General features: G+C 40.7%; 2 protein-coding genes across 5 annotated transcripts in view; one reads left to right on the forward strand and one right to left on the reverse strand.

The window, feature by feature from the left end:
- Positions 1–13,850, reverse strand: part of LOC139378909 (HAUS augmin-like complex, subunit 3) — a 35,472-nt gene that overhangs the window by 12,004 nt on the left and 9,618 nt on the right. The gene's annotated exons all lie outside the window — the stretch shown is intronic.
- Positions 24–11,671, forward strand: LOC139378910 (prostaglandin reductase 1-like). 4 transcript variants are annotated; one of them, XM_071121511.1, is made up of 11 exons: positions 95–150; positions 1,085–1,150; positions 1,372–1,496; positions 1,631–1,676; positions 2,658–2,717; positions 3,437–3,604; positions 5,314–5,470; positions 5,582–5,698; positions 5,918–6,023; positions 7,136–7,254; positions 11,327–11,671. In XM_071121511.1, the coding sequence occupies exons 3-11, from the start codon at positions 1,391–1,393 to the stop codon at positions 11,435–11,437; spliced, it is 990 nt and encodes a 329-aa protein (XP_070977612.1). In that variant the 5' UTR covers positions 95–150; positions 1,085–1,150; positions 1,372–1,390; the 3' UTR covers positions 11,438–11,671. The 4 variants fall into 4 exon arrangements, with proteins under 4 accessions (XP_070977610.1, XP_070977611.1, XP_070977612.1 ...); XM_071121509.1 differs by lacking the exon at positions 1,085–1,150 and having other exon boundaries at positions 24–118; XM_071121510.1 differs by lacking the exon at positions 1,085–1,150 and having other exon boundaries at positions 37–150.

The raw sequence follows: 13,850 nt of genomic DNA on the forward strand, positions 1-13,850 counted from the left end.
CGACTAACAACCGTTTTTAGCCAATGAGAAAGTAGTCGAGCACAGCCTACCCACGCTCTCTTTGTCCTTTCTGTGAAATTGTGATAGTGCTTTCATTCTGCATGGAGAGCAGTGACCGGTAGGTGTCCATTTGTTGATCATTTATTCGAGGTGAGTTTTGCTGAGTACCGCATGATATTAAACCACGTTCTTGGAGAGAAATGTTTAGATAGTTTCTTCACCGGTTGTGGTTGACAGCCCACTGTGAAGCGGGCTTGCATGGCATTCACTTGGCAACAATGCACAGCGCTCTCCTAGGTTCTGCAAGTCCTTTATCTAGCAAGCTAAGCTAGTGCAGTAGATTGCAAATAAATCCATGTGAATTTAGCTATTCTAGATAGCAACCTGCACTACAGTCAGAATTGTTCAGTACTGTAAATCAATGTATATACTAAACAAAGTAAACAGCATATTTTTTCAGTTGTGCAGCATCTTCTGGCACCAGTGCACTCTTTCCTGCACAGCTCCCCCCCGTGTGTGTGTGTGTGTGTGTGTGTGTGTGTGTGAGTGTGAGAGAGAGAGAGAGAGAAAGTGAGGTAAAGTCTTTGATGAAGTATTCAAGTTTCTCATCTTCCTGCTATGATAGACGCATGTGGGTATTTCAACTGTCTCTTTTACATTTCTTCACTTTGGCTATTTTAGATCTCAAAGTATGATATTTGTATATAGGTGACTTGACAGTAACATGTTGCTAAATGTAGGATACTGAAGTAGAAAAGGTTGCTGTTATGGGGAAATGTAACTGAAGTTCAAATTCAGTTTAGAGTGATCTTTAGCATATTTATATATTTTCCCTCTCTGAAATACGCATTATTTCCAGTGTTCTGTTTGTGAAACTCTAGGTGTGGGTTGATTGTCACTCGACTTGATCCTGAAAGTTATGGATTATCCTCATCTGGGTTGATAGTGATTGACACCAGACTGGAGGTCCAAGAACAAGGACAGAGGACACAGATTATTCACTTTTGCATTGATGACATTGTGTGAACACGGTGTGATTCTGTTGCAGCTCAGTCACTTCCTTTTTGTTTGTCTTCCTTACAAGCCTCCCGGGCTGGTGTTAACAGAACGTTTGGTGCTGTCTGATTAGGATATAAAGGGTCTCCAAGAGGTTTGCTAGACATTTTCTCTGCTTCTGTGCTGGAGGTGTCTCCCTCTTACAACTTGTAATAAAGCAAATAGATATTGTTTGACTGCTCTTCTCTTTACCTTAAAATTCCTAGCACATATAGAAAATAATTAAACGGTTCTCAAGATGAGCTCTGAGATCACTTCAGATTTTGGCATAGCAAGTAACTAACTAAGTAGTAAGTAAACAGCCTATTCTTTCAGTTGTCCAAAGCAAAGAGCCATGGTTCAAGCCAAGACCTGGGTCCTGACACGTCACTTTGAAGGCTTCCCGAAGGACAGCAACTTTGAGCTGAAGCTGGAGCAGCTGCCAGAGCCTAAAGATGGAGGTAATGACTGAAGGTCTCATCTGCACTATTACTGAGGCTATCTGGACCTGTACTTGTACTAAATACAACATTCCTGTAACTGACTAAAGCCAAGTGATGTCATACATTAATGTTTTTGTTTTTTTCTGTTTCAGAGGTGCTTTTGGAGGCACTGTTTCTCAGTGTAGATCCATACATGAGGTAGGAGAAAATTCAGACAGAAAAATGGACAGGGAGGGATTCTCCTAACGTTTGCCACCAAACGCTTTTTGTCATGACTCATGTAATGTGATATCTATACGGAATATGATCAAATGTAAATAGTCCGGGTGGCCATTTAATTGTTCAGCAGTCTTATGGCTTGGGGGTAGAAGCTGTTAAGGAGCCTTTTGGTCCCAGACTTGGCGCTCCGGCACTGCTTACCGTGCGGTAGCAGAGAGAACAGTCTATGACTTGGGTGACTGGAGTCTTCGACAATTTTTTGGGGCCTACCTCTGACACTGCATAGTGATGTACTGGGCTGTACGCACTGTAGCGTCTTACGGTCAGATGCCGAGCAGTTGCCATACCAGGCAGTGATGCAACAGGTCAGGATGCTCTCTGGTGCAGCTGTAGAACTTTGAGGATCTGGGGACCCATGCAAAATCTTTTCAGTCTCCTGAGAAGGAAAAGGTGTTGTCATGCCCTCTTCACAACTGTCTTGATGTGGAAACCAAGGAACTTGAAACTCTCGACCCGCTCCACTTCAGCTCTGTCGATGCTAATGGGTGCCTGTTCGGACCTGTAGTCCACGATAAGCTCCTTTGTCTTACTCACATTGAGGGAGAGGTTGTTGTCCTGGCACCACACTGCCAGGTCTCTGATCTTCTACCCATTGGCGGTCTCATCGTTGTTGGTGATCAGGCCTACCGCTGTTGTGTTGTCAGCAAACTTAATGATGGTGTTGTGGTTGGTTACGCTCTTGGGGGTGAACAGGGAGTACAGGAGGGGACTGAGCGCGCACCCCTGAGGGGCCCCAGTGTTGAGGATCAGTGTGGCAGATGTTACTCTTCATATTAGAACATTGAAAGTTCTCTGAACAGTATTGACTTTTCCATAACATTACTAAATCACATACTTCAGTAGATAGTACAGAAAAACATTGCATCTGATTGTTCTCCTGCCATCTGTGGTTGTTTCCAGACCGTTCAGCCGAGTGCGTATGAAGGAGGGGGAAGTGATGATCGGAACTCAAGTGGCCAAGTAAGGAAAGTAAACAAGTTTGCAATGATGAGGCCCCTGGTCAAAAGCAGTGCACTATGCAGGGAATGAGGTGCCATTTGGGATGCAGGCCAAGTTATCTGTATTTCATCTCTCTACCATGAGGTGACATGCATGCCTGCTGTTTACTGGAAGAGAAAAAGTCCTGCACCTGTTTTTAATTTCTGAGGCCATAGATTATTCTTCATGACTTCAGTTGTAAGAGATCAAATTGCATGTACTTGGCAGTGTGTTCCGAGGTTCCATTCCTGCCACAAGTGAGTGGTTCAATGTGTTTTCACTGAGAAAGTTTGTTTGTGAGAGTGAGTCAGTCTGGGAAAATATACAGAACCCAATGACTCTTCCCTGCCCCCTAGGGCTTTTAAAAAAAAATCACTAATTTAAATTGCCTGAGTACTGTCTTTATAAAGGAGTACAGATACTTCGGGAAAATCCCAAAGGCTTCCATTGACTCTTCCTACAGCATGTCTTCGATCTAGCCTCCAGAGAAAACCATTTAACAACCACTAAGGGTGGTTCATATAGACCCAGATTAAGCATTCTCTGTAACTAAAAAGCACTTTCAATGGAAGATTCTCCATTAAGCATACTTTACAATATGTGTCTTCTGACACAGGCTTGTTGTAGACAGACTTTAATTATAATAAACAACCCTCATTAATTCCGTTTGTTTATTTGTGTGTGTGTGTTTTTTTTTGTAGGGTGATCCAGAGCATCAACCCAGCCTTCCCTGTGGGGTGCCATGTGGTTGGTAGATGTGGCTGGAGGACCCACACTGTGTCTGACGGGACAGGTCTGACATGCCTTCTGTCTGACTGGCCTCAGGATGTCTCCATGTCCCTGGCTCTGGGGGCCATCGGCATGCCAGGGTAAGGAGGAGGGGCTTCCTGAGTGCCAGTGCTTTCTGGGTAAAATATGGGGGGGGGGGGGGGGGGTCACTATGAACCTCTGGCCACAAAGAGTAGAACATTTATATTTTCATGCCAGAAGAGAAATGCATGTCACGCTCTGGCATCCTGAGTAAAGAGGGATGCTAAAATGCTAACATAACCGTTTATGCTAACAGTGGAGCCAGTGTGGGAGAGCTTACAGCACAACTGTTTCATAGTTTTAGCTCACAGAATAAAGGCAGAATTTTTGGGGACTTCAAGTCTGCCAGGAAAAGCAGCTGCATGTTTTTCTTCTAGGTTGATAAAATAAACATTTGGGCCCCAGCAATCTTCGCGAGCAGGTCACGGTCACCACTTATGGTCCTGTTTCGCTTTTCCACAGAACTCTTTTAAAGAGTTTTTGAGTTTGAGTTTATTTTATTTTTACAGGGACAGTGCACATTAATCAACATTTCAGTAAAAGTGCCGGTTTTAGCCAGCTGGCTAATTTTCAACCGCAGTCCCTGGGTGGGTTATTAAAAACAATTACAATATATAGATAATAGCAACATAGGACAAGCAAGATGTAGCATACAGACATAGCAACATAGAACAAAAAGCAGATTTTACTGAATCACAACTCTTTTAATTCGATAATCACAACTATTTTGAATTTAAAATATTACAAGCAGTGTTGGGTTCGAGACCGATTCAAGACCGAAGCAAATTGTAATTTTGTCAAATCGCCACCATTATAAGAGCAAAACATTTCCAGTATTTCTGTGTTCATATTTCAGAACAACATATGGATTCTTTAGCCAGTCAGAATGGCGAAACAAATGGATGCTGAGGGCAAATAGAGTGCCACTCTACAAATGATTCCGAACTCAAACAGGCCTATAATAGATAAACACTGTTACAATTTCCCCGATCTCCCTTACTAAAAGTGAGCGCGGAACATTCAAACCATTTCCCCCACTCTTCCCAGCCAGGGAATCAAGGAAATTCTGATGAGCGCCACCAAGTTTGAGGATATTTTTCTACGAAAGGAAAGGACGGTAATGCTACGAGTAAAGTAGGAGGCCCAAGTTTCAATAGGTGATAAGATATTCATGTGTCATACGTGGAGTGTAAATATTTGGCCTGGCGAAGCGGTTTTATGCGCTGACAGAAAAGAAGCTGATAATTCAGAGTTTTTGTCTCAGCTGGTCTTGGGAAGAAACGATGAGTCCTCGTGTCCAAGACGGAGTAAAAATGTATCCAAGACCGAGATACTCAATGTATGGTCACGAGACTGGACTCGAGTACTACAACACTGATTACAAGTAATTAAATGTTACACATGACTGAAGCGAGGATTGTTTTGAGACGAGGGGGAGAAAGGTAATCAGTGCTTTAGGATGACGAGACAGTTGGTGGTGAAACACAGATGTTATGTGTATGATTGCTTGTGTTGATAATGAGTTTGATACTGTTTGTTTTAACGGAAGTAAACTCCATCGACGGCTATCTTACTGTAGCTAGGTGACTGTAGTTACATTTCTTATTAAAGAGCTACCCCTCTTTTTCTCTGACTGCAGACTGGTCACCAGTGTGTACGTGCATGGTTTCCAGGAGGTTGAGAATGGATAAACAAATCGCAAAATACACATTTCTGTTTGAATGGAAGTTGTTTTCTATTCCATCTTCCCTTTGTGCTCTGACTTCAGGTTGACAGCCCTGTACGGTCTGGAGGAGGTACTGGGACTTCAGGCTGGAGAGACCCTACTGGTCAACGCTGCAGCCGGGGCTGTGGGCTCCATCGTGGGCCAGATCGCTAAGATCAAGGGCTGCAGAGTTGTGGGCTCCACTGGGTCCAACGGCAAGGTAAAAAGGGATTAAGATGAAATACTGGGAGGCACAAATTCTAGTGATCTCTATCCTTACTTATCCTGAAAATGAAAAAGGGGCCAGCACTCACTTTTTTTTTCTTCCAAGGTGGCCTTCCTCAAGGAGCTAGGCTTCGATGAGGCCTTCAACTACAAAACAGTCAACTCACTGGAGGAGGTCCTGAAGACTGCCTCGCCCGACGGATACGATTGCTTCTTTGAGAACGTAGGTTATAAAGTAGTTAGTTGTAGTTATATAAAGTGTAGTAATTCACTCTGGTAGTTGGTAATATTGTTAGACATGGAGGGTTAATATTTAGTGATAAAGTAGTATTTCTCTGGTTTTAATATTGTTAGACATGGATATAAATTGTCAGTATTGGGTAATAGTTACTTCATCTTAACATATTTAGCTCGACATAATGGACATTTCTCCGTTTTCAAGGTGGGAGGACTTTTCTCCAGTGTCGCCATTCCTCAGATGAAGGAGTTTGGAAGGATAGCTGTGTGCGGCAGCATCTCAACCTATAATGACACCAATCCACAGACAGGTCTGATCTCTCTCTCATCTTCAAAACCATTCAAAGATGTCAAGTCTACATTGCCTAACTCTCATACTGTATTGGTACGTTCCACTAGAGAGCACCATTAGCCAGCATTACACTCAGACTGACCTGTGACCAACTGAATGCATTTCACTCATGTTTCATTGCATAGAAAATCATCTCGATTAACCCAGAACTAGTCTCACGTAATTGGTCAACTACTCGATTAAGTTCTGGGTCCAAACATGTTAAAGAGAAGGGATCAAGAAATGCTAAAACAAGGAGAGGAACCGGAACAAGACGCTTCATTCACCCTCTCTGAATGTCCCATGTTTGAATAGATGCTAGCACCGAAAAACCAGTAACGAATAACCCAAACACCGGAACAACCGTATGCCTCTCGTTCAGTCACAAAATATTATACTGTACCAGTTATGTTTACATAGATCTGGCCGTGAGAGATTACATAGAAATATATGAATTAACATATTGGAACTCTGTGTTCCATTATAAAAGGACCACAATGGAAACAAGTCTAGACTTTTTGTGTATATAATCCTCTGCCCTTTCGGTAGATGTATTTGTTGCTTGGTGTGGCTTCTTTATATATTTTAAATGGTCAAATCAACATAAGAAATATGCCTATACATCACCTCTCTCCTATTTCTGTCTATATCAATCTATCTACAGTGCATTTAGAAAGTATTCAGAACACTTGACTTTTTCCACATTTTGTTAAGTTACAGCCTTATTCTAAAGGGGATAACATTAAAAAAAATTCCGCAATCTACACACAATACCCCATAATGACAAAGCGAAAACAGGTTTTTAGAAATTAGTGCACAGTGATTAAAATTTTTAAAAAACATACCTTATTTACATATGTATTCAGACCCTTTGGGACTCTAAATTGCGATATAGGTATTCCACGCTTGTAGCGTCATACCCAAGAAGACTCAAGGCTGTAATCGCTGCCAAAGGTGCTTCAACAAAGTACTGAGTAAAGGGTCTGAATACTGATGTAAATGTAATTTCAGTTTTTTTCCACAACAAAATTTGGAAGAAGTGTAGGGGTCTGAATACTTTCTGAATGCACTGTATCTAATCTTATCTATCAGGCCCATACCCCCACCTGACCATGATCTTCAAGCAGCTAAAGATGGAGGGCTTCATGGTGGGCAGGTGGGAGCATAAGAACCCAGAGTCTCTAAGGAGACTCATGGCTTGGAAGAAAGAGGCAAGTACAGTAGTTGGGATAAAAAACTAGCCTGGGTATCAGTCTGTGCCATCATTCCACTCCTTGTTCATTGTCATGCACACAGTTTAGCATTGACATGGAGTACAGGAGTGGAATGTTAGCACAAAACAGGTTTGAGATTTCAGGCTAGATAAAACTGTCCAATCATAATCATACCATGACAATTCTATGGTAATCAATTTGGACACCATGTTTTACATATTCTGAATATGTCTGTTAACTGTACACCCTGCTTGCAGGTATTCACATTTACAATATGAAATGTTTGTCACAGGCTATAGCTGTGGTCAAATGCCCATACTAACATAGTGTATACTACATAGTATTAGTTCATTTTAGTACACTGTAAACGGAACAGTATCCTTTCAGTTGAAAGGATACTTCGCCGGTCTAGCAGAAGTTGATGATGTTGCTATGCAACCACCTGCTAGCTAGGTAGCATAACAAATTACTAGTTTGACATTTTACGATTTAGGGTGTGTTCTTAAGTTCAATCTGGAGTGTCAGAGTGCGCTCGTAAATTCAGAGCGTTGTCAGATCGCTCTGAATTTACAAACTAACAATCTGACAAGGCTCTGAATTTACAAACTAACATTTTGCTCTCGGAGCGCACACTGGACGCTGGGGCAGAGGAGTAGGGTTGATTTGAGCGTTCTGACCTTATAACTGCAGTCAAGCACCCAAGCTAACACTGGCTAGCTTGCTAGCTACTTCCAGACACAAATGAGTGACCACTCTGTCAATTTTACTCACCCTGACAGAGCTGGTTAGGCAGTTTGTTATCCAGAGCGTTGGTGACTGTTTCTGGCAACAATTTAATTACGCGTTTTTGCCGACGTTAAATCACACAGGCCATATTCAACCGGTGTTGAGCGCTCGTAAATTCATTATTCTGCGCTCTGCTACTCAGGAGAATGCTCTGAAAGTCATTCATGTAACTATAGACAAACAGTCTGCTTAAACTAATAACACAAACATTTTATAATTGTTCATGTCTTTATTGAACACACCGTGTAAACATTCACAGTGCAGTATGACAAAGTATGTGATCCATTGGATGTAATAACAGGTTGACCCTCCTTTGGCAGCAATAACCTCAACCAAACATTTTCTGTAGTTGCGGATCAGACCTGCACAACGGTCAGGGGGAATTTTGGAACATTCCTCTTCAGTTCCACAATATTCTTGGGATGTCTGGTGTGAACAGCTTGAGGTCATGCCACAGCATCTCAATAGGGTTGAGGTCAGGACTGACTAGGCCACTCCAGAAGGCGTATTTCCTTCTGTTCAATCCATTCTGTTGTTGATTTAATTCTGTCTTTTGGGTTGTTGTCCTGTTGCGTCACCTAACTTCTGTTGAGCTTCAATTGGCAGACAAAATGTTTAATTTTCTGTCGATGATAGCAAGCTGTCCCAAACCATGACGCTCCCTCCATCATAGTTTAGTTGGGATGAGGTTTTATGTTGGTGTGGTGTCCCTTTTTTTCCCCACACATAGTGTTGTGTGTTACTTCCAAACAACACAACTTTAGTTTCATCTGTCCACAGAATATTTTTGCCAGTAGCGCTGTGGAACATCCAGGTGTTCTTTTGCGAACTTCAAATATACAGCAATGTTTTTTTTTGACAGCAGTGGCTTCTTCCGTGGTGTCTTCCCATATACACCTTTTTTGTTTAGTGTTTTACGTATTGTAGACTCGTCCAGAGATGTTAGCATCTTCCAGAGATTTCTGTAAGTCTTTAGCTGACACTCTAGGATTCTTCTTAACCTCATTCTGCACTGTGTTCTTGCAGTCATCTTTGCAGGACGGCCACTCCTAGGGAGAGTAGCAACAGTGCTGAAATTTCATTTATAGACAATTTGTCTTACTGTGGACTGACTTTTAGAGATACTTTTGTAACCCTTTCCAGCTTTATGCAAGTCAACAATTCTTAGTCTTAGGTCTTCTGAGATCTATTTTGTTCGAGGTATGGTTCACATCAGGCAATGCTTCTTGTGAATAGCAACCCTCAAATTTTCTGAGTGTTTATAGGGCAGGGCAGCCCTAACCCAAATCTCCAATCTCGTCTCATTGATTGGTTAGTTGACTCCAATTAGCTTTGAGAAGCCATTAGCCTAGGGGTTCACATACTTCTCCCAACCTACACTATGAATGTTTAAATTATGTTATGTTTTTAGTTTAACCACACTGTTTGTTTGTCTATTGTTGTGAGTTAGATGAAGATCAGATCAAATTTATCTGATCGGGACTGTTGTCATCATCTGACACTAATTAGCATAACGCAACGGACATAAATCTTCCTAGAAAATGTTCCTATTCATGAAAATCACAAGTGAAATATATTGGAACACATCTTAGCCTTTTATTAATCACCCTGTCATCTCAGATTTTCAAAATATGCTTTACAGCCAACGCTAGACAAGCATTTGTGTAAGTTTATCATAGCCTAGCATAGCATTATGCCTTGCTAGCAGCATGCAACCTTGTCACGGAAATCAGAAAAGCAATCAAATTAAATAATTTACCTTTGATGAACTTCAGATGTTTTCACTCACGAGACTCCCAGGTAGACAGCCAAAGTTCATTTTTTCCCAAAATATTATTTTTGTAGGCGAAATAGCTCCGTTTGTTCTTCACGTTTGGCTGAGAAATCGCCCGGAAATTGCGGTCACCACAACGGCGAAAAATATTCCAAATTAGCTCCATAATATCGACAGAAACATGGCAAATGTTGTTTTGAATCCATCCAAGGTGTTTTTCTAATATCTATTGGATAATATATCCGTCGGGACAATTCGTTTTTCACTAGGACCGATTGGAATAATGGCTACCTCTGTATTTTACGCGAGAATCTCTCTCGGAGCCACCATGTGACCACTTACGCAATGTGGCCGCCTACGGCTATTCTTCAACAGAAATGCGTAAAACTACGTCACAATGCTGTAGACACCTTGGGGAATACGTAGAAAGCGTAAGCTCGTTGATGGTACATTCACAGCTGAATAGGGAGTCATTGGAACGCAGCGCTTTCAAAACCTGGGGCACTTCCGGATTGGATTTTTCTCAGGCTTTTGCCTGCAACATCAGTTCTGTTATACTCACAGACAATATCTTTACAGTTTTGGAAACGTTAGTGTTTTCTATCCAAAGCTGTCAATTATATGCATATTCTAGCATCTTTTCCTGACAAAATATCCCGTTTAAAACGGGAACGTTTTCTTTTTTTCAAAAATGAAAATACTGCCCCCTAACACCAAGAGGTTAAAGTCGTTCTCAGAACATTAAGAAAACCTTCTATAAGAAAACATTAGCAATGTTCAAAGAATGTAGTAAGAATGTTATTTAAAAAAAAAAGCTTTTTCTTGCTAAGTGTTCATGTTTGTTGGCCGCACCCACTAATTGGCCACACCTGATCTTAATGAGCGCTAGTTTCCTTTGAAATAGGGTCTGTTTTAATAGACTAAAACGAACAGCTTTGTATGAGTTAAAGAAGTTAAAAGCAGGGTTGGAACAAATTATTTTCCAATTTATTTTGTTCCGTTCCACTGTTCTGACAAGCAAAATAAAGTTCTGAACCGGTTCAAACCCCAGAAAAGTGACTGTATATAGTTTTTTTGTGGCATTAGAATAAAAATACGTTATACCTTTTTGTAGTTAATAAATCCAATTTGATAACTATCGTATCCTAAACTAGAATTGATAAGGCTTATCAAATCTTCTCTAATTAAAAATGTCTGAATCACTTGTAATGTCAGTAGGCTACTAGACTATGCTTCCGAGGGGAGGGGCAGGTTGCCTACACACATGCACATGCACACCAGGGTTTCCATTAGCCGGTAGGCCTAATTGCCAGCTTTTGCAATTTTCACTTTCGTACTCAGAATGTTTAAAAAACATTTTGTTTTAACAATCAGGAAAATTATGGCTTCGTTCCCAGAATCAATGGGAAACCAAAAACGTACATTCCCACAACTTCCAAGGAACCAAATGTGCTAGCTGGGAGGTGACTGCTGAATGACCATGTCATAATGTAGTGTTTTCATCCACAGGGGAAACTGCAGTGTCGTGAGCAAGTCACTGAAGGCTTTGAGAACATGCCTGCTGCCTTTATGGGAATGCTGCAGGGAGAAAACATTGGAAAAGCTATTGTTAAAGTTTGATGTGGCTTCAATAGATACTCTATAACCCATAGAATTAGGATTCAAGGAGCATTCTATTCTACCCATAGGAAAGCCACAGTGTAACTATGACAATGCATTTTGGAATTATTTGTATTGTAGAGTGTATTCGTAGAACAACCCTATTATACCAGCACATCATAGTCCGTCCTTGACTCAAAAATGTTTACTTTGTATGAAGTATTAAAGTCCTTTCAGGCTTTTGTTTTGTAAAAAGGTTGTCTGACTACATATTTTCACTCACAAATCAGTTTCAAATGAATGAATAGGGTTTCGAAGGCAAGCAAGTCTAGGTTCAAAAGGCTTCTTACCAGCTTCTACCCCAAAGCAATAAGACTCTTGAACAGCTAATCAAATGGCTACCCAGACTATTTGCATTGCCCCCCCCCCCCTTTACACTGCTGATACTCTTTATTATCTATGCATAGTCACTAACTCTACCTACATGTACATATTACTTAAATTACCTCGACTAACCTGTGCCCCCACATATTAACTGTACCGGTACCCCTTGTACATAGCCTCTCTACTGTTATTTTACTGCTGCTCTTCAATTATTTGTAACTTTCTTTTACGTAACATTAGTCTAAAGAAGGCGAGTTGAATTGCTTCTTTAATAAGTACAACAGTTTTCAGCTGTGCTAACAATTGCAAAGGGGTTTTCTAATGATCAATTAGCCTTTTAAAATTATAATCTTGGATTAGCTAACACAACGTGCCATTGGAACACAGGAGTGATGGTTGCTGATAATGGGCCTCTGTACGCCTATGTAGATATTCAATTTTTAAAAAGTCAGCCGTTTCCAGCTACAATAGTCATTTACGACATTAACAATGTCTACACTGTAGAGTGACCGCTCTAACAATGGAAATGCATGTCCTCAAAGATGGAAGGCCAGGCGTCTTTACTCATTATCGTCTCCCATTATCTAGTCACCGAGTCCTGCAGTTAGAACTAGCCCTGTCGTCGCTATTAAGACATTGAGACCCCAAATGCATAGGGCTGCGACGTTTACCATGTAACTGACGGTTAGGGATGAAGACCATGAAAATAAAATAAAAACCATTTTAAATAGGCCTACATTCATTTTAGGATTTATTTTTATGAACTTTATTTTTATGAAGACAAACTTGACCTAATAGCGGGAGTATTTACTAATGATTATAAAGCAGTTGTTTTTCTAACTTTGTCTCTTCAAATGTTCTACATCTCTTTCCAATTGACCTTTGATGCTTGACCAGCTAATCCCTAGACGCGCAGGTATGTAGAGCCTATCAGCTATGGGACTTTAGTAAAAACATTGTGTGTACTTTCTTTTATACAATGCACGTTTTCATTGCTTGCTAACTTGCTAGTAAATAAAGTAAACCTGCTTCTCATAAATGTAGGAAAGTTCCCAGCTCACCTTCTCAGTAAAAAAATAAAAATAATAATTCTTCAACACCGTGAGTCAAAGTAAATATCTGTTTTAACAGCCGTTCAAATTATAATAGTTCCTCACAGTATTTGAAAAACATTTCCAACACTCGCCCCTCGATAATCGACGTCGCTGATAAAAAGGTCTATGGACATGTTACATGTATTCGTTTCTATTTTAATGATTGTCAATTTCATCTTCATACTATAGCATAGCTGTCCCCTTCATACTTTCCTTGTCAATTCATTATCTTATAGCCTAATTTCAGAAGGCCTAAGTTAGGTTTTTAAATCAATTTTAAGCAAAGGATAAATATTTGCTCTTGTAACTGACATGATTGACGGGTGCTGAGAGAGAGAGAGGAGAGGAAGAGAGAGAAGAGAGGAAGAGAGAGAGACAGAAGAGGAAGAGAGAGAAAAGGAAGAGAGAAGAGGAAGCGAGAGAGAAAGAGAAGAGAGAGAGTGAGAAAGAGAGAGAGAGAGAGGAGAGGAAGAGAGAAAGAAAGGGAGATTCTTTCCATAGGCCTACCTCTATTCAGAAAGTTTCCTAAAGTAGCATGTCTGGACTCCATCTCTCTTTAATAAGAATGAAATGCTCCTGTCATGATTTAATCTTATAAAATGCCTGTTTTCAGTAGCTTAGGCTACCTTATTTCTCTCATTACGCCATCCTCTCTTTGAAGAACATATGTCAATGCCACGGCCATCGAAGGACCGCAGCAGCAGGGTTTGTGACATTATCCGAGGAAACCCATCGGACTTTGCTTGAATGGTTGTGCGTCGAAATAGGACCTGTATTATAACAAATTATATGCAGAAAAGCCAACAGACAAAGACCAGGTAGGCATACATTATATCTTTATTTTGATTCCAATAATGTCAATAAAAAAATGTGACGTATCCTCTCCAGCCTGGCATTTCTTAATTTGTTGATTCATATTTAAGTAATAACATGAATAATAATAATGCAATGCCATG

The sequence above is a fragment of the Oncorhynchus clarkii genome, chromosome 21 (genome assembly GCF_045791955.1).
Source record: "Oncorhynchus clarkii lewisi isolate Uvic-CL-2024 chromosome 21, UVic_Ocla_1.0, whole genome shotgun sequence".
NCBI lineage: Eukaryota > Metazoa > Chordata > Actinopteri > Salmoniformes > Salmonidae > Oncorhynchus > Oncorhynchus clarkii.